Raw genomic sequence first — 22,232 nt, 5'->3', positions numbered from 1 at the left:
TATTTTTTTCCTTTTAAACCAGTGTTTATTTTCTGTGTACGAATGTCAACAAAGGAAAAAATGTAACTGTATATGGCTTAAAAGAGATGTATGTTTTTTTCTTTTAAAGAATCATACTTAACTAGGTGGATTCAGCATCGGTCTGGTGCTGCATTTGTCTCCCGGCACCCCTAACACTGAGAACTGAGCAACTGAACACCTCTGTCAGTCAGCAGCCCTCTGTTCTGCCCCCCCTTGCACTCACTGAAATGCTGGACTGTGGAGGGGGGCGGGGCTGAGAGGCTGAGCTGGGTGGCGGTCCAGGCATGTGGGCAGATCCCAACTTCATTGTTGCGATCTTGCCCGAGCCTGGACCGGCTGTGTGACATCAGCTGACAGTGGGCTTCAGTCTGCTGTCTGCTGAAAATGAATCACAGGAGTGCAAAACGAACTGCACTCCTGTGATCCATAGGAGAAGTACAACCAAATGAGCTTTGGCTGTACTTCTCCTTTAATATACTGTAGATGTATACACCAAAATGACACTAATTGGCCCACCACTCTCCAGCATCAAGGTAGGATGGTCTATGATTATGAAATATAGGTTCTATCTTTCGTTTAGCATTTAATCATAAGCATATGGGTTAAAGTGATTGTAAAGGCTCATTTAAAAAAAAAATAACAAACATGTTATACTTACCTCCTCTGTGCAGTTGGCTTTGCACAGAGCAGCCTGGATCCTCTTCTTGGGCCCCTCTTTGCTGCTCCTAGCCCCTCCCTCCTTTGGGTGCCCTCAGCCAGCAGCTTGCTACAGGGGGCACTCAAGCTGAGTCAGAGCTCTGTGTATCCATTCAGACACGGATCCCCAACCTGGCCCCGCCCCATCTCTCCCCTGATTGGCTGACTGATTTTGATTGACAGCCGCAGGAGCCATTGGCGTCGCTGCTCTGTCTCAACCAATCAGGAGGAGTGTCTTGGATGGCTGAGGGGATCATGGACATCGCTGAAGAGAGAAGGGGCTCAGGTAGGTAATTGGGGGGGGGTGCTGGGGGGGCTGCTACACACAGAAAGTTTTTTATCTTAATGCATAGAATGCATTAAGATAAAAAATAACCTTCTGCCTTTACAACTACTTTAAGGGTTTCAAAGAAATGATTTAGCCCCGGTTCACACAGGGGCGGCACGACTTGCAGGTCGCCTCAGCGAGGCGACCTGCAAACGACTTCCGCGGCGACTTGCAAAACGACTTCTGTATAGAAGTCTATGCAAGTCGCCCAAAGTCGCCCCCGAAGTAGTACAGGAACCTTTTTCTAAGTCAGAGCGACTTGCGTCGCTCCTATTAGAACGGTTCATTGTACAGAACGGGAGGCGACTTGTCAGGCGGCTAGGTCACCTGACAAGTCGCCCCTGTGTGAACCGGCTCTTACTGTCAAAGAAGCAGACCAGACCACCAACACAAAAGAAATATACATAAACAATGCTGTGAATGTGAATGTCATTAGCCCCTAACTTATTCTTACTTGTGTTTGTTGGAGTAAATATTTGTATAATTAGTAAAAATGTTTCTAAAAATGTGGGTCTCATGATAACTACCACAGCTGTCACTGTGCAAGGAAATTATTAAAATAGAAAATGATTTAGTATCAAAAGTGTTTTTTTTATAGTTCTCCAATTATTTTATTTTAGTTCACTGACTTATTTTTGGCTAAATAGTCGCTATTGGTTACTGCACTTTAGACAATGATTGAAATTTTGCACTTTTATTAAAAGAGAAGTAAAGGTTTTTTTTGTTTTTTTTTAGGAATCATACTTACCTCAGTGGATGCTGCATCTGTCCCCCGGCACCTCTGCACTGAGAACCAATCGATCGAACACCGCCGATCGCTCAGTTTTCAGAGCTCCATGAGCAGAGAGCTGGTGACTGTTAGTCACAGCTCTCTGCTCTTCTCCCTCCTCGCTAATTAGAGCGCTGAGCTGTGGAGGGGGTGGGGCGTCCGGCTCAGTCTCTCAGACTGCTTTCTGTAAAGTCTGCAAAACCTGCTTGTGTGGGGCTTTTTTCTATTTGAGCGCTAACACTCTTGGTTTGCTGTCACCCATATCCTCCAGTATGGTTATTGTCTAGCTGCCTTGGATTTAGCCCCTATTATAATACCTGTGATCCCACTCCACATGACCACAGTTGAGTGCTGATGAAACTTTGCTTTTTTTCCGGAGAGCAGAATTCAGCCCGCTCTCTGCTGAAAATGGGTCACAGGAGTGCAATATGAATTGCACTCCTGTGATCCACAGGAGAAGTCCAGCCAAACGAGCTTTGGCTGGACCTCTCCTTTAATAAACCAGACTGGATGTTATCTATCAAGTAATCTGAGATCAGAATTGTCTATGTCTCCATGGCTTATTGCACCCACATTCTCACATTCCTTCTGCTCGTACAATTTGGAAAGGTATAATAGAGAACCTGAATAATACTATATGCAAAAAAAAAAGCTAGTGTGTGATATGTCTTTTACATGCCTATTAGCAAATTTTCTAAATGATATACATTTTTACTGTTTAAGTTTTACTTACCCCATCCTCCACTTTCCTTGCAGGCGGCACTCCCCTATGCTCTGGCAATGGACTGTCCCCTGCAGGGATATGGACTATGCATCAATCTTGATGACATCAAGACCTTGGACCACAGAAGCAGGGGGGGGAAAGATATTGCAGGGACTAGTCTAGCAGCTCGGAGGAGCGCAGAAGCAGGTAAGTAGATCTATTTTGACAATGCCCCCAGACCGAAACAAACAGTCTTTGTTGCAAGGGAGAAATCTCCAGTTTCCTAGATTTGAACTTAATATTTATTTCTCAATAGCTATAAAGACCAAATGTCTTTGCAAACCCAACAATTATCCAGTAATCTTAGCAGCAACATTTCACTGCGCTGTATATAACCTGTGCAGAGCAGCACTGTGGGAGGGATTCAGCAGGCCCCCCCACTACACACTGCCTGCAGAAAACTACAGTATGGGTGGATACAAGACCAGTTATACTGCACAATGAGAGAGGGGCAGTGACTGGTCTTTGTAACAGGAATCTCTAGCACCTGTTCATGCTGGATTACGGGACACAATTAGACAAAAAAATTCACCAAGCACACCAAAATGTAAGTGAGAATACACATGCCTCTTGCATTTAGACAATATTTGCTTATCCTGGAGTGCAGCTTTAATACTTTTTTTTTTTAATACAAGATAACAATGCTTTCCATTGTAATAGTACAGTATAACTTAAAGTAGTATTAAACCCTAAAACAAAGATGTAATATATTTCAGATTACCAAGCATTAGTTGTGTTGGCTGCATTTGTTTTCTTTTTTTAGACTTATTTCCTTCTGTTTTACCTGGTAAATCAGGCCAGTAACACACCTACTGTATTCCTGTGCCTACAATCTAGACCAGGGATCTCCAAACTACGTCCCTCCAGCTGTTGCGGAACTACACTTCCCATAAAACATTGTAAAACTCTGACATTCACAGACATGACTAGGCATGATGGGAATTGTAGTTTATGAACAACTGGAGGGCCATCGTTTGGAGACTCCTGCTCTAGATAAAGGAGTAACAAAGATACATTTGGACAGCAGCATTTGTTAATCTGGAGGGTGGGGAGTGTTAGATGTACTAGCAGATTTAAATACAACAAATCAAAGCCATACTCCAGCTAAAACGTATTTGGCAATTACAGAAAACAGGTTTGTTCCTTTTGGGATAAAGTTTTTGCATGTATAAATAAAAACTGATTACTGTAAGCACCCCTGTCAAAGTTAAATGGTTTATCTCAACTGCTACATCTGCAGGACAGCTTGCTCCATTCAAAAATAACAGACATAATGGCAGGATCACCAGGTGAAAATAAGAGGAAAAAAGCCTAAAAAAGAAAACGAATACAGCCATCACATCTAATTGGTAAGTTACAATTCAATAAAAGTTTGCTTTTGGGCTCAATACTGCTTTAATTGTGCACCTATTTATCGAGTCAGTAATTTTTATGTGTAGAGTAATAAACGTGTGCATACCTTCAAATTCTTGTCAGAATTTGTCTTGTCTTTTTTATATTGGAAATTTATTTTCTGCCTATATTTTCTATCTATGTATCTATCCATTGAAAACCTAGATTTTCTAATCATTTATCTCATTTGTAATGAGGAATAATTATATTTTTATATTCTTTGTAAAAAAAAAAAAAATGAATGAATTTAATCTTTTTTTTATTCTTTCTTTTTTGTTTTTTGCTGTGAAAAGCCTGAGTACCATGTGCATGCATGCTCCTCTCTGCTTCATCAAAGCAAATAACAGAGGAGGGCGGATTTACATATCAACACAGTGCTTAGTAAACTGTTATTTGTTATGTGATTAGTGTCCAGTAGTGACTAGGACCACTATCTAGAGACCATTGTTATTGGATTCCAGCCTGTTTACCATGTTGGTTGCTGGAATGCTTTCATGAGAGATACATGAAAACTGCGATTGGCCCTCCTAAAAATAAGCTAGCTGACTTACCGTCACATGGACTCTGTTTTCAGAAATTTGTGTCTCTGAAAGTAATGTGCAGATAATGACTTAATGTGTATAGGAGTACTGAAGATTAGCATTGCAGAAAATCCAAGCAACCAGCAATTTCAGCAGGAAATAATGACAGCCCTATATTTCCTTCATATGAAGTTTACTTTAACACCCTTAATACATGTATATGAATGCTTCTAGGGTTCTTCCTGGATTCACTACTTTTAATTTTGCATTTTTTATGCACTGTACAGTAGTTGCAATACCAATTATCTTTATGGAAGGTGATTTGCTGTGAATCACTCCAAAGGCACAACAAACAAAATTGTCTTTAATGCATTGCACTAAAACACAAAGGTTTATACTATAAATGTGACTTACATAAATAAGGCCAGAGAAGTATCTTTCTCTTAGGTTGTGCAGAACAGATGCTTCATTAAGGCAAGTCAGCTCCGCCATGTCCTCCACTTTGGAGAATTTTGGGGGGTTCATTTTCTGGATATCATCCTTGTTTAGTGTTAATTTCTTTCCATTATCCAATTCCACCAGGACCTCATCACCTTTCTCTTCCTTGATACTTGCAGCTTCAAATCCATGTTTCTCGGATGGCACCCAAACCTGTTTTTTGGCTGACCAATCTGCCTGGGCAGCAGGGCTGTTTATGAAGTCTTTGTCCACAAAAAGGAATTTTTCATCTTCAGAGATGGTTTTTTGTGACATTTTGACTGAAAGGGTACCTAATCGGCAAACATTAAAAAAATAAAAATTAGTGACAAAGCCATGACAAAAAAGTATATAAAACAGCTTTCTCTGTAAAGTAAGTTAAAGAGTCATCATCCTTCCACCTGTAAATTTGTCAGATATGACCTAATATCTGATTTCTTGCCTACTTCAAGGCAGCTGCTATGCCCACATTGCTGCAAGCATTGGCTGTGCAACTAGAGATAAACCAATGGTTTTATATCAGTAGTGTGAGAAAAAAGGTCTTTGTTTAAGGGCTTCTATGGGCAAATACAGTGTGCTTTTGACATCATTTTACAACACTATTAAAATCATTCAGAAAACATTGCATGTACAGTTGGTCTGCATTTGATCTGGCTGCCTGCAGCACTAGATTACTCCTTATCTTCATAGAGTTTGCATGTTCTCCTTGTGCTTGTGTGGGTTTCCTTCAGGTACTCCATTTTTCTCCCACACTTAAAAGACATGCTGGTAGGGTAAATGGTTTCTTTACAAAATGGCCCTAATATTTTTGGGTGTGTATGTATGGATGTGACCTTGGAGCGTAAGCTCCTTGAGGGCAAAGAATGATTTGATATATAAAGCATGGACAATTATTGACACTATATAAATACCTGTAATGAACAAATTAAATAAATCACAGCTGCCTTTGCATTCTCATATGTTTGGAGAGAAAAGTATTTCTGAAGAGAATAAAAACTCATTAACACAGACCCTAAAACTACTAATGTAATTTAGCCTATAGAGTTATGAAAGACTAAATAATCAGTGCCGGATTTTTACAGGGGCAAAGGGAGAAATTGCCCCAGGCACCCCTGCCAGAGGGGGCCTCAGTCTTCCTTTATAAAAAAAATTAAACTAAATTTCCGTCGAGGCTTCAGTAATGTGTCCAGTCTTCAGCCTTTGTCAAGCTCTGGTCATATGTCTCACTCCATCTCAACAGGCAGTTTTATTACATGATAAAGGGCTTGCTGATACCTTTCCAGGTGTTAATGTAGCCCTTAGAATATATTTGAGCATGATGGTCACTAGTTGTTTGGGAGAACGAGCATTCAGCTAATTGTCACTGATAAGGAATTATCTGAGAACCACGATGAACCATGAAGACTAAGTGCTCTGTGCCTACTGGCCGTCAAAAGCAGTATCCTCAAGAAGATACAGTTTGATGAGTTAGGTAGCCTATAGATTATGCAATTTTCTTTCCTTTCATCATGGGTGGAAGGAAAGAAAATCTCTTGATTCCCCCATTAACGCTGATGCATCGCTACTTCTGCTGGCCGAAAAGGGCGCAGGGAGCTTTCACGAAAGGCAGAACACAGTGATTACTGCTAGTGACTATAGCTGTTGGTAGCAATCGCATGTAAAAAATTGACAGGCTAATTGTACCCAAGTCGATCGATGGATCGACTTGGTTATCATTAGGCTGCCCATAGATGAATTAAATCTTGGCCAGTCCATACTGAAACGGCAGAGATTCAACCCATTTATGGCCAGCCTAAGTTAAAAAAAAATTACAGATGTTAGTTCCCATTACCTGTATATCATGTATTCTTAGACCTCATGCACACTGGACGTTTTTACAGCTGCTCCTAAGGGTGTCTGGTGTTTCTTTTTTCTGCCTCTAAACTCCACTGCATGTCAGCCTAGCTGTCCATGCACACATTGGCTTTTAGCAGCGTTTAGTAGAGTGACAAGAAGGCGGTGGTCGCAGCAACCACCCTGGCCAATCGCGTCTCAGAACGAATCAGGAAGACAATAGAGAATATTAATGTTCTATTGTCACACAACAAGTGCTCTGCACCCCATCTGCCCTTTTTGAAGCCAATTAGAGCCTCTGGCTCTAATCGCTTGCATCTAAAAAATTTAGCACTTCAGTGTTTTGTTCATTTCAATAGCCAGAATCAATAAAAATTCTGGCCAATGAAATAAATAAACTCCCAAACAATAAAAGCTGATAAACTCTGCTAAACTTGTTTGAAAAAAATGCAGCTTAGGTAAGTTTTTAACACTGATTTTCTCCTGTCAGGAGAAACAGTGTTTTACAATAAAACAGTGAGTATGAGGCCTTACAGTCCATAAAATTGAGAAAAAAAAATCACACAAGTGTCTTCTTCAGAATCTAACATATTTTTTTTAAGAAAAAATGCAATTTATCATTCATTTCACTTTACTTTTTATTTGTCATATAATTTAATTTCTATGTTGCGGGGCCCATGAACTTGAAGTGCCCAGGCCCCCCCAAGGTCTAAATCTGGCATTGTAAATAATTGCTAAATAGGTAACTAATTTAAAGATGAACTCCAGCTATAGTTTATATCGCATAGTGACTTTGCTTCAGCATGGACCAGTGGAAGTATACAAATTACATATGGGACTGCTCTGGAAGCAGTTGCCACTACTACAGTGATTCTTTGCAATAGGCGCCAACTGGCAAAGGAGGTTCCTGATGTTGATGCCAACGTGAGTTGGCGCCTATTACGATACTTCGGGTGGAGCCACATCTGTGACATCATCGCGCAGGAGCTGGCAGGTGAGGTCCACGGCCGTGCTTGTATCTGTGTCCAAACTGCTGTTGATTTATTTTCTAAGTGTAAGTGCAATTTTTATTTTCAATAAATGCATGGTTTTAGCATACTGCACTATGAAGTGATCTCATCTTTCTACCCATGCATGAGAGTGGATATATGCCTCAAGGTGTATTAACCAACTGGCTTGGTTAACATCGCTGCGGGGATCTGATGACCCTTCCTTACTAGCTGGGTTCTGTGGATATTTTACATAGCGAGATAGATCTCTATAACCTGAGATCCTAATCATCCGGTAAGAGGCGTGAGTCTATGTGGGGATGGTAGCCTTTTGAACACATTTCACACTGTGTTTGTGGGATGTTGAACACTGTCAAATCACTGGGAGATTCACGTATTAATTGGATTGTTTACTCAAGATGTATTTTCATGAACTGTCGCTATAAATTGATTTATTGTATACTGTGATATATACATTCAGAAATGTTTTTCTTTATGAACACTTAGAGAAGCGCACTGGTATTTTCTGTAGTCTTGTATTCACTTATCACTTTCATTTGATGATTTAAATAATATAATTTTTTTGATTGGTGTGAGGAGACAAGCGCAGAAATTTTTCTTGGTTTTAATTTGTGGATGAAATATGTACATTTACATTAGTCCAACTGGACCAATGTACCTTGCAACAATAACCATACAAGGAGTTCAGCTTTAAATAACTCTTATGTAAAAATGCAGCTTTGTTAGACTGTCCTGCTTGATGTACACTTCTATCATATTTTTAAATAGCTTGGTCCTATTTCTTAAAAATCCATTGCTCTAATTGTATAAGTAAAAAAATTGCAAAATTAGCCCTTCTGCCAAGCAGCACTATGGTTGTCATTTCGAATCCCAACCATGGTACTAACTGCACAGAGTTTGCCTGTTCTTCCTGTGCCTGCATGGGTTTCCTCTGAGTACACCTGTTCCCTTCCACACCGCAAAGACATGCTGGTAGGTTAACTGGCTCCTGACTGATTGGCCTTAGTATGGGTACATATGAATATGAGTTAGTAACCTTAGCTTGTAAGCTCCCTAAGGGCGGGGACTGATGTGAATGCACAATATATTTTCAAAGCACTGCGTAAATTGACAACGCTATATAATAAGTAATTACATTATTTAAACCTGCACAAGTTGAAAATAAGTTTATGACCCCAGGCATCTTTCAGTCTTTAAGATACATAAAGTATATAATTAGTCAGGTTGAAAAAAAGACAAAAGTCCACCCAGTTCAACCAATGGAAAAAAAAATTACAAAATAAATATATAGAAAACCTCCACATGCACAATGTTATACCCACAGCTGATCCAGAGGAAGGCAAAAAAGCCCCTATGAAGCATGGTCCAATTTGCTCCAGCAGGGGAAAAAAAATCCTTCCTGATCTTCCAGACAGCAGTGAGATATAGCCTGGATCAACAATTCTTGGTGTTATTAACTATAAACTTTAGTATCCAGTTATATTTTGTACATTTAGGAATGTATCTAGCTCTTTTTTTAAAACAATCTACTGATCTGGCTAGAACTAGTTCCCGAGGGAGCCTGTTCCACATTTTCACAGCTCTTAATGTGACGAAGCCTTTCCATATTTGGAGATTAAATCTATTTTCCTCCAGATGTAAAGAGTGCCCCCTTGTCCTCTGTATTAGCCTGAAAGTGAATGACACTAAGTCCACAATGGACCACCTATGTATTTATACATGTTGATCATAGTCCCCCTTAATCGTCTCTTCTCAAGAGACAATACATTCAATTCAGCTAATCAACATAGCTGAGCTCCTCCATGCCTCTTATCAGTTTGGTTGCCCATTTCTGCACTTTATTACTAATAATGTTACTAATGATTTGTTCAGGGGCAAAATTATGTCTCCTCCTCTCTCTCCAGTTTATACCTCTTTTAATGCAAGAAAGGATTTTGATTGCTTTAAAAACTACAGCTTAATATTACATACCAATATTTCTGTTATAGGATATATGCCATTATATGATAGCTGTTATCTATTTCATTTAAAGCTCTCATTCAGCACTCAAGGGTTCCACTGCCAACCTCGCAGAAGCAGTGTACGTTCCAGGGCAGAGCAGACATTTGGGAATCAGTCAATGAAAGCACTGAGTGCTGGATGGGAACCTCTGTTAAACAGTTAACAGCCATAATTAATAGATTCTCTTTAATAGCTAGACATTTTATGTCTGGGATTCTGGTGGGTGTTGAGGAAGGAAGCCAGCTGGGGGAAGAATGAACACTTAAGATAAAAGTGAGGGTGGTAGTGATGAGAAATTGAAAGGACTGATCCATAAGAAAAGGAAGTAAAGGACATAAAAGAACAGGGTGCTGACAAGATTATTGAGAACAAAAGAAGAAGGGAATACAGCGCTGTGTCAAATGAAGGTTCAATAGCAGCCAACACAGCTGTAGACTAGAAGCGGTGTATATAGAGATATAAATGCGTAGCGTTATTAAACCCAATAAAACACACAATATGCAATAAAGCACAAATCAAACAATAAAAATATAAAGTGAATTTATAAAAAAAAGTGACTAAATGAATAGATAAGTGATATATCCCTGGGGGGTATACTGAGAAAGTGAATAAAAATTGCTGAAAATGGTAAATAATATGATATGTAAAAAGCAGAGTCCAGAAAAAGGCTGTCAGATATAATTCTGGTTAAAGGTCACAAAGTCCAAGGGTAAAGGATAATCCAAACCACATTAGGGTGAAAGTCCATCAAAGACTGACACTTCATAGAAATCCCAAAGATGAAGTGAGAGAGCCACCACCAGTGAAAAAGGGAGGCTTACCAGATATTGATGACTTGGAGAGGCCTATACCGCCCAAGTCACCAAGGCTTTGAAATCGAGTGGCTTGATGGAAGCACCAGACTTGACAGGCATAACAGGTCCTCGATCTAAGCGATGGTTTGGCACAGGCATTTTCAAACATCAATAGGAAGGCAATATGCTAGTAGGAGCCAGAGATTCGGTATTCACCAACCATGTAGAAAGATTGAAAGAAAAACTTGCATACCGCTCTGATTCCTGTATTCATATGATGTCTTGGATGATTTTTAAACATATGAGTTTACTACATTTTACTTATTAAACCTTATGATATACGGTATCACACAATGCGAGTTTTTCTTTCAATCTTTCCACATGGTTGGTGAATACCGAACCTCTGGCTCCTACTAGCATATTACCTTCCTATTGATGTTTGAAAACGCCTGTGCCAAACCATTGCTTAGACCCAGGACCTGTTATGCCTGTCAAGTCTGGTGCTTCCATCAAGCCACTCGATTTCAAAGCCTTGGTGACTAGGACGGTATAGGCCTCTCCAAGTCATCAGCATCTGGTAAGCCTCTCTTTTTCACTGGTGGTGGCTCTCTCACTTCATCTTTGGGATTTCTATGAAGTGTCAGTCTTTGATGGACTTTCACCCTAATGTGGTTTAGAATATCCTTTACTCTTGGACTTTGTGACCTTTAACCAGAATTATATCTGACAGCCTTTTTCTGGACTCTGCTTTTTACATATCATATTATTTACCATTTTCAACTATTTTGATTCACTTTCTCAGTAGACCCCCCAGGGATATATCACTTATCTATTCGTTTAGTCACTTTTTATTGATATATTCACTTTATATTTTTATTGTTTGATTTGTGATTTATTGCATATTGTGTTGTTCATCTAACACGTGTTATTCACTAATTCTTATATAACTTTAATAGTTATACACAAATTTTTATTGGGTTTAATAGCGCTACACATTTATATCTCTGCTGACAAAATTATTGACTGGGGAAATGGAGATAAAAATTGTTCTTTTGAAACAAAATAATGTAAACGGATGCAAAAGAGAAACTTTAAAGTTGGCCGACATATAACGTTGTTCACTTCATTGGCAATGATCAGACCCTGAGAAGATTCTGTTTCCTCCCAACACATACAATCAATAGACAGTGCATGTTGAGAGTTGGTTGCATTTAAGAGAAAGAAGTTTATAGGACAGGTATTACAAAGATTACCATACAAGACATTGCAAAACCCACCATTGCTGACAAAGAGGATAAAGCGTATAGACATTAAAACTGGTCAGAGACATCAGAAAATTCTAGATGTGCACAGACCAGACATATTGCAATAGGGTTGATTTACTAAGTGCAAAATGACTGTTTACTTTTCAAGGGAATTTGCCCCAGAGCTTAGTGAGCTGAGGTGAAGCTTTGGTGACTTCCATCAACCACATACAAGCAAAATTGCTTTTTTTTTTCACATTTACCTTGCACGTGATTGGGTATTCATTGCAAAGCAAAGCTTCAACACATTCACTAAGCTCTGGGGCAAATTCCCTTGCAAAATGCAATTCCCCCTTGACAATTGAAGAGCCTATCTGCTTTAGTAGTAAATGAACCCACAATCTCAGTTGAAGGCTCAAACAAGAACCTTTGGGAAACAATGGTGTCCAGCAAGGTTTTGTAAGCAGTGAGATCAATTTTCTCCTCCAAAATACTTTGTGCAGGACTGTTGAAGGATGCCCCATAGGTTTTACATTGGCACCAGATCTAGATGAAACACTTTAAGGCCAGGCATACATTGGGAGCTGTGTTCTATAAAGGAAATGCATTAATACAAATTTATATACAGTAAGAGCTGTGGAAATGTGGAATAGACTCCCTTAAGAACTAGTTCCGGCCAGCTTAGTAGATTGTTTTATAAAAGAGCTGGATGCATTTCTAAACGCACAAAATATAAGTGGATACTATTTTTTAGAGGTAATAACTCCAAGGGTGGTTGATACAGGAAATATCCAATTGCCTCCTGAGGGATGAGGAAGGATTTTTCCCCCTACTGGAGCAAATTGGAATATTCTTTATTGTTTTTTTTTTCTCTGGACCAACTGTGGGTATGGGATGCTGTATATAGAAGTTTTCTATTTGTGTGTTTTGTTTTTTTGTGGTTGAACTTAATGGACTACTGTGTTTTTTCAATCTAATTGTATATATATATATCTATATATTTCCTGGGATATATGGTGAACGGATGGCTTACTATTTACTTCATTGACCTAGAAAAAGTATGGAAATCAGAAATTCTGACCTCATTCTGACCTGCTCTTCTGCATACCTATTCTGGGTCAATAAGCTAGTACTGAGCCCAAAGGCAGCTCCTATAATTATAAAAACTAATAAAAATAAATAAACTGCGCTAAAACAAAGGTTATATGTGTTGGGTGAGTTAATAGTGTGACCTAACACCAACAAAAATATAGAAAACAAGTCCAGTAAATAAAAGTCCAAATTCCCAAAGTAGTAGGTATTCAGTATAAATGTGGATGCTGTTCCAAATGAGCTATGATTGCTCTTACCAGAAATCCAAAGATATAAGCGGATGGCAAAAAACCCTTGCCAGGGCCTCTGAGGTATTGGACCAATCAGCACCGTCCGTGGTCAGATCAAAATCCCCTCAATGAATGCAGGAGAGAAGCAAACACAAGAAAAAACTGGCCATAGTGTAGTATGTTAAATGCTAAACATGGACATACGAACATACCAATCACCCTGGTGTGCACATAAAAACAACCAAAAAAAAGGGGAGGGAAGTGAAAAAAACCCCACCACCGTGGCTGTAGATTGTGCTTACCAACTCACGATGATAAACAGGTTCTTAGTAGGTTAGGAGCTGACATAAAGCACCTTGATACGTCTGGCTGGATCCACGAGGTGCAATGAAACTCAGATAATCGCCAAAGCTGAAGTCCCAGCTGTTTAGTCTTTTACGGATCAGTTAATCAGGATAAAATCAGTGTGAACATCAGTCAAGGTTGCACGTTCTTTCTCTAACTTCATTCAGTAATATAAACTTTCCTTATTAATCTGCAGCTGCTGTCATTGGAAAATTCAATGTGATATGGCAATCTGGAGGCCTCCTGTACACGGTGGCTGTCTTTAAGTATTGCAAATGTTTTACACTGGAACAGGTACAAATTCGTGGCAGAAGGGACAAAAGATGGATAGCCCTGTGGCAATAAGACGGTGAAGTCAGATACACCGAGCTGGTCTGTTGGGACATCGGACTGTGTGATGGCAAATAATCAGATCAAATATGATTGTAATTAAAGGTGAAAACATCCATTCAGTCCAGGCTTCAGTCTCATATAATGTGATTCAGAGGTGCGGTGTCTCCATTAAATGACTTTAAAACCCAATCTACCTTAGCAGAGATTTAAAAACATCCAGAGTTGTCACTGCAGAGTAATCAGACTGGTTACAATGAAACTTTTCCCTGTGCTGGGATTAGGCCCCTCCCTGCCAGCCGGCATGACACACATTTCAGTTGTGTGTCATGCCGGCTGGCAGGGAGGGGCCTAATCCCAGCACAGGGAAAAGTTTCATTGTAACCAGTCTGATTACTCTGCAGTGACAACTCTGGATGTTTTTAAATCTCTGCTAAGGTAGATTGGGTTTTAAAGTCATTTAATGGAGACACCGCACCTCTGAATCACATTATATGAGACTGAAGCCTGGACTGAATGGATGTTTTCACCTTTAATTACAATCATATTTGATCTGATTATTTGCCATCACACAGTCCGATGTCCCAACAGACCAGCTCGGTGTATCTGACTTCACCGTCTTATTGCCACAGGGCTATCCATCTTTTGTCCCTTCTGCCACGAATTTGTACCTGTTCCAGTGTAAAACATTTGCAATACTTAAAGACAGCCACCGTGTACAGGAGGCCTCCAGATTGCCATATCACATTGAATTTTCCAATGACAGCAGCTGCAGATTAATAAGGAAAGTTTATATTACTGAATGAAGTTAGAGAAAGAACGTGCAACCTTGACTGATGTTCACACTGATTTTATCCTGATTAACTGATCCGTAAAAGACTAAACAGCTGGGACTTCAGCTTTGGCGATTATCTGAGTTTCATTGCACCTCGTGGATCCAGCCAGACGTATCAAGGTGCTTTATGTCAGCTCCTAACCTACTAAGAACCTGTTTATCATCGTGAGTTGGTAAGCACAATCTACAGCCACGGTGGTGGGGTTTTTTTCACTTCCCTCCCCTTTTTTTTGGTTGTTTTTATGTGCACACCAGGGTGATTGGTATGTTCGTATGTCCATGTTTAGCATTTAACATACTACACTATGGCCAGTTTTTTCTTGTGTTTGCTTCTCTCCTGCATTCATTGAGGGGATTTTGATCTGACCACGGACGGTGCTGATTGGTCCAATACCTCAGAGGCCCTGGCAAGGGTTTTTTGCCATCCGCTTATATCTTTGGATTTCTGGTAAGAGCAATCATAGCTCATTTGGAACAGCATCCACATTTATACTGAATACCTACTACTTTGGGAATTTGGACTTTTATTTACTGGACTTGTTTTCTATATTTTTGTTGGTGTTAGGTCACACTATTAACTCACCCAACACATATAACCTTTGTTTTAGCGCAGTTTATTTATTTTTATTTGTTTGGTTGGTGTTGTCGCACTGTTTACTGCTGCTTATTCTTTTGTATTTCTAGCGCGGAATTTTTTTCTGTTTAATAATAAAAACTAGCATTTTCAAAAGTTCAGCAATATAGCAGTTTACATGTGTCTTTCTGTACAAGTGTACTTTAAAGCTGTCTTGAAAAATAGTGCTAAGCTGGGAGACTTGAAGTAACTATTCGTTCTCTTAACTGAATACTTACATAGTATATTTGCTTGGAAGGAAACAAATGCAACTTCTGAGTACTAAACAGTAATTTAAACAGGAAATAGTTGTCCATTCCTTCATTAACTTATGCAATGAAAGAATAAAGAAACTTGATTTAACTAATACATGGTATAATATAACACGTATTGGTCCAGATAGTGGCAGTTTGTGATCCTTAATGATCCTCTTTTTATATATATAAATTTAATCTAGATTTCACTGTGGCACCACCGAGCTTGGGTTAACAGCAACCACAGCACAAAAGGAAAACAGCAAAGTACTTAGTGCTAATTATAAAAGTCTTTCAACTTTCTACTTTTCGACACCAATATTACCATTTCCTCTACTGAATTTTCCAGTAATTATCTTCGTTAGCTCAAGGAAAGGATGTAAAAAGCTTGGAAACTACCCTTTTCATCTAATTTCCCACTGATAAACTCTAAAGCATAACATTCATTATAAAGTGACGTGGGAATAAAGGTTTAGTCTGCAAGAGATCTATAGACTGCAAAACAGGAATGTAAACTATCAAACCTCAAGCCCAGCTTGCTGAACAGGTCTTTACCAGTTAAAGGGCAACTCTCTTAACAATATGTAGAAAACTACAATATAACAATGGATACCTACAGGAAGAATATATATATATTTTTTTATAAGTAGCAATCAGGAAATCCATGAAAGGCTTGTTGGATTTCTTTAGAAATCATCTGTTAAATAGCAATAGAAATTGCTCTCCCTGGTAAATCTTAATATTACACTACCTGTACTGCTGATGGATATATATGTCTTGTTCTGGGAAGGGGGATAGCAGTGGCTTTGTATGCGTACTTGTGTGATTGTGTTTTCTGTCTTGTTACAAAACCTGTACGTTACCATGTATATGCCAGGGACGTGCGTGGGGTCAGTTTCTGGTGAGGCACTGGCTAGTATCAGAGCCAGATACACACAGGTTATATATTCACAAGTTACGTATTCGATTCTCATCAAGTAGGCGATTGCAGTTCTACTAGTTATTCTCATTTTTAAAAAAAATTTACAAACGCTGTCCCTTTAAGATGTTTTTCAGTTACCCTTTTTGTTGATGCTGGAAACAATCTTTTTTTTTTTTTATTCATGAAACTGTTTTTTTAAAAAAAAAACGCATTTGAAAAATTGCTGCGCAAATACTGTGTGACATAAAAAGTTGCAATGGCCACCATTGTATTCCCTAGGATGTCTGCTAAAAAAGTATATATAATGTTTTTGGGTTCAGAGTAGTTTTATAGCAAACAAAATGATGATTTTTACATGTAGGAGAGAAGTGTCAGAATTGGCCTGGTGGCAAGTGGTAAATTAAAGTAAGTAATATACAAATAATTATTATAGATTGTTTTTAAAGTGATTGTAAAGGTTAATTTTATTTATTTTTTCTTAAATAACAAACATGTTATATTTACCTGCTCTGTGCAAGGGTTTTGCACAGAGTGGCCCCGATCCACCTTTTCTGGGGTCCCCTGGCAGTGCTCCTGGCCCCTCCTCTTCATCGAGTGCCTGCACAGAGAGCCGCTTTCCATGGGGGCACTCATGTGGGCGCGCTCCCGAGTCCTGCTGCTGCCTCCATTGACACAGACAGCAGGACTCGGCCCTGCCCTCGACTCCCATGTCACTGGATTTGATTGACAGCAGTGGGAGCCAATGGCTCTTGCTGCTGTCAATCTGTCCATTGAGGCCCGGAGACAACGTCTGGAGCTGCTGGGCTCGTTCTCATCGCTGGAACGATCAGGTTGAGGTAAGAAAGGAGGGCTCTGGGGGGCTTTTGCAGCACAGAAGGTTTTTCACCCTAATGCATAGAATGCATTGAGGTGAATAACCATGAGACTTTACAACTCCTTTAAGGTAATTTACTATATTTTGAAAAACTGTACTCAAGCAGGTGGCTTAACGGACAAATTACTGAAGTTTGAAGTTATAACTTTCAACCAGTAATTTCACATTAAATGGATAAATAATAAATTATTAGGTTATAACATATAGCATAATAATATATTAGTTAGCTTGATTAAAAAAGTACCTTTTCAGCAGCAGCAGATTCTCCCTCTTAACTGTGTGAAACCCCTTAAGCTACCCTTCAAATTTGGGGTCTCTGTGACCCCAGGTCGCAGAGCTATGACCCTCGAAGCTCGATCGTTTTTACATTTCTTTGTTTTTCTTATTTTATGCTCATAGCAGGTGAGGCTCTGCCCCACCTGCCTCCCCTGACGGCATACCCCTGGTATATGCTGACTATGTTTATCTGGGCTCTGTGTTGCCTTTTCATCAATGGTCATGTTGTGATGTTAAATTTATTCCTTTTTTACATGAATGAAAAAATCTTAAATAAACACCTATTAAAAAAAGGAATAGCAAAGCGAACTAGTAAATAAACTGATTAATGATATGCATGCTGCTCAAAGGTCATGCACACTGGTCAATTCAAGCAGCTACCAATTGCCCAAAGTTTATAGGGGGCGCATGCCACTGTTGCTTGACCTTAGATGTACAATCTGGTCTTCTTGATCCACCATGGCTGCATTGCCAGAGTTTGACAGCTGGGTCCTGGTCTCTGTGTAAGGCCTCTTGAACATGGTACTCCTGTTTGAGCATCTACTTTTTTAGACATTTTTTTTTTTGGTATGTATTTGCGTGTATTTACGCGCATGTTTTCAAATGCGTGCAAACTTATTCTCACGTTCTCTTTCTGCACAATATGTAAATGAGCATTTGCGCACATTTGTGCGCATTTGCGCGCATGAGGTGTAAATTACTGACCAAAAAAGCTGATTTTTCTATTTTTTTTTAACTGAAGAATGCATGGCACTTGTTTATGTGTCTGTGAGCATAGATAAATTACAATCAATGGGCTGTATTTTAGCTTAGTACAAAAAAAAAGCTGTACTGAGCTTTTTCAAGCTGCAATGTGCAAGAGGCCTAATAGTTTGCAGACTAACATATTATATAGCATTATTATTGTTAAATCAAATTTAGACTAGTTATTTAAAGGGAAGATCAAAAAAGAATTCTTTAATCTACATATAAAGTCTGTAGTGATGTGAGAATCTGCTCCGGTTCCTTTCACCAAGGGTTTAATTAAACGTATGCAAAATACAGCAAACTTGAACCTAGACGCAGATCCCACTGAAGTCTACTGGGAGGGTGCGAATCTTGGTGTAAAATTCTGATAATTATTAGCACGCTAATAGGCAAATTAAAAAAGTTAAAAAAGGCATGAGAAAAAAATATTGTACAGTGGGGAGTTTGGGTCTTTTTATGTATCTTTAAGGGAAACACTGAAAACACATAAATCCTTTGCATAATTTGCCTAGGGAATACATTAACCCTCTTGCTTCCTGAGCTGTTTTTTTTTGCACACATTAAAATGCATATTTTAGGCCTGGAGAATACTTAAAGCTCTCTAAGCATTATATATTTTCTGAAAGCAGAAACCCTTTTTGTACTAAATCTATATTTTCGGTAAAAACTAAATTTAAACACATTTTAGTAGCCACAAACACAATAAAAGCTCCAAAATCTCCCTGACAGGTCATTAAAGTGGTTCTAAAGGCAGAAGTGTTTTATACCTTAATACATTCTGTGCATAAAGGTAAAAAACCTTCTGTGTTCACCCCCCCCCATCCCCTCTAAATACTTACCTGAGTTCGATCTTGATCCAGCGCTGTGCCCGCTCTCTTTGTGCTTCCTCTCCTCACTGGACATGGAGGCAACAGTGGAAGCCATTGGTTCTTACTCCTGTCAATCACAGCCTGTGAGGAGGGAGTGGTGGTGGTGGGGGGGCTGAGCTGAGCTGTGCTGTGTATGTCAATGGACACACAGACCCGGGTTCGGGATCAAGCCCACATCAAAGAGCACAAGCTGGAATTATACTATAAGAACTAGTGTACTGCAGAAAATACAGCAGTTTTGAATTGGCCATCAGTAGGACTGGTTTATACAGGGATTATAGGCCTAACTGACGTATGCCTAACTTTTATTTTATCTATGAGGATAGGGAGTGCGGGGAATGTGAGTGATATAATGTAAGGTGGTTTAGGTGCACAATGTTCTTGCACTTATTTTTTGTTCTTCTTTCAAACAATGCAGTGGCATGCCACGAACAAAAAGCAGTTACAAGAATAGATAGCCAGTAACAAGTGAAATCTCTGAACTGAGCAAAAAAGAAACCTATCTCTGCAAAAAAATAAAAAGACCCGTTGGATTAAAATAGCATTTTTGAAAAACCCACATAACAAATGAAAGCCTCAAAAATATCACCCACTGAAACAAGAGCCCCCCCCCCCTTTTTTTTTTTAAAGGAAACCTTGCAGAAAAAAAAAATTTGCTAGGACAGCAGCCAAAAGAGACAGCAAAGTGGTTGGTAGCCCAATTAGCTAGCAACCAGCAAAGCGGTTGGTAGCCCAATGAGCTAGCAAATCATGATGATTGCCGCTTTGTTGTCTCTTTTATTTTACCTAACAAATGATAATTTCCCCCTATGCAGTTTGGCATCTTTCCCTAAGCTTTTACTACTTTCTAAGCCTGCTGGCCATAGTTTAAAGGCTATGCACTGCATTATGGTAAAAAAAGAAAAAAAAAATTTCCCAGGCAAATCTGCACATGAATCTACCGAGACTCAGAATCGCCTACCTGCAGGATTCGTCTTGAACCAATGGTAGCAGCAAACCCAAGCCTCATCCCTAAATGTAAGTGTAGCAACCTTACAATCGAAAAAATATATGTAATTTTTTTACTTAAAAAAAGTTTCTATTTACACCCCCTAACCTTTATTTATCCTTCATTAGTCCTAATAAGCCCCTATGTCTTGACTTATTTAAGTCATAAGTGTAAAAAGTGTAAAAAGAAAAAACACTTGAATTAAGTTGAATTAATTTTGCCATTGTACCAGAAATATCATTTTATTGTCATTATAAACGGGTATTCTTTTGGTGGCTTACCACAGTGCAACATATAATGTATGCTATGTTTAAAGCATTAATTGTTGGCAGCTACATTCTGGTAACCAAAAAAGATTGTGCTGGCCTCTCACTTGTTGTTTTTAGGGTTCATTGAGCAATATAAGCAGCATTGCTAGGGTAGAGGCCCCTTAACTGAAAAAATTCCAGGTTCCAAGTTAGATTTAATTAATGTCATTGGTAAAACTTTATATTGTGTGCCTGTACATTACATCTCCTCATGTTTGCAAAACCTCTGCCAAGATGTATTGATAATCAGGCCAAGATTCTCAGAAAATGTATGCTCATTCTATTTTTGACTTTGAATTATTTTAATGTTTAGATACAAACTATATCTGATGTATGCGAATACATGAATTAGATCAGCTTTGCAACAGAACTACATCAGATCTGCATGTTTTTGTTTAATCAGACTTGATTTAGTATGTGAAATAAGTCTATAAACGTATTTGGGAAATTTTAGAAATGACGCCAAGAACAAGATGCCTAATGTGCTCCTCTGCTGATATTGGTGCCTGGCACCATATAAGGTCATGTTACCCTTAAGACACTAGAACTAATTCATAACAAATACCTTTTAGGGAAAATGTGAAGAAAGTGCAATACACAATCAAAACTTCCGACAAGGACTTAAATCATCAGCTATGCCAAATACCTTCACACACATGTTTACTCTTCTGGTTGACAAATATAAACCATGTAGAGATGTTTAAATAAGTCATGCAAAGCTTTTGGCTCTGAAAAGGTTAACAGAATGCTTTGAAAAGCAAAAGGGTGATGTTCCATTTGCTTTGCAATTAAACTATGGTTTAGTAAAATGAAAATGTATATCATCAAGTAGCATACATCCTTCACAATTTTCTTTGTCAGCAAATACACACCCCTACCTATTTGGCATCATAAATGCAGTTCACCTGCGTAAATATACAGTAAATGAAATGACTCCACAATTAAAATTTACTAGCACTGCCTAATGTTGTTTACATGATTAACATTAACTAGTTATAGTGTTTTTAATTTTTCACCTTGCTGACCTACACCTGAAGCACCAAATCATAATTCTCTTTCTACATTTTTAAGTATTATTACAGAAACAATAAATATATATAAAAAATATAAAAAGAAATAAATATATATATATATATATATATATATATATATATATATATATATATATATATATATATATATATATAATGTTGATGTTGCCAGAATAAAAAAAAAATTATATATATATATATATATATATATATATATATATATATATATATATATATATATATATATATGTATATTCCCTCTGTCTGGCAACTGATAAAATGTTTCAAGTGACTACTTACAGATATCCAATTACTTGAGCAGAGGTTGAATTGAAGGCAGAGACTGGAACCTGTACAGCTCACAGCTGGGACAGTCCAAATTCCCCTTCAGTTTCCAGTCCCTCTATATAGACGAAGCCATCTCCACAGTGGGAGGGATGGAGAACAGCTGGAAGGAGGGGCTGAGAATTCATGTATTGTAGGTGCAGACTGAACGAAGCACCTAGTACAAGATTAGGCAGTAACCCTTTAGCTAATAGTGAAATACGTTGCACATATATGCAGCATCAAACTTATTTAAATAAAAAAATACTTTGTTCATTTACATCAATTAATTTCCTAGTTTCAGCTACTGAATAAAAATAATAGCTGGTATTTACAGAGCATATA

At 38.6% G+C, this 22,232-nt stretch overlaps 1 protein-coding gene across 3 annotated transcripts in view; it reads right to left on the bottom strand.

The window, feature by feature from the left end:
- LOC141101800 (myosin-11) overlaps nt 1-22,010 on the bottom strand; it is a 208,667-nt gene extending 186,657 nt beyond the window's left edge. For all 3 annotated transcript variants that reach the window (XM_073591142.1, XM_073591143.1, XM_073591145.1), the window contains exons 1-2: nt 21,864-22,010; nt 4,905-5,260 (exon numbers count right to left, since the gene is read on the bottom strand). In XM_073591142.1, the coding sequence (XP_073447243.1) occupies nt 4,905-5,243 (339 nt within the window). In that variant the 5' untranslated portion in view covers nt 5,244-5,260; nt 21,864-22,010. The remainder of the gene's footprint in view (nt 1-4,904; nt 5,261-21,863) is intronic.
- Nucleotides 22,011-22,232: the final 222 nt, after the last annotated feature.

Source organism: Aquarana catesbeiana, linkage group LG06, assembly GCF_042186555.1.
Source record: "Aquarana catesbeiana isolate 2022-GZ linkage group LG06, ASM4218655v1, whole genome shotgun sequence".
Lineage (NCBI taxonomy): Eukaryota > Metazoa > Chordata > Amphibia > Anura > Ranidae > Aquarana > Aquarana catesbeiana.
This window is presented reverse-complemented; position numbering and strand designations above follow the sequence as displayed.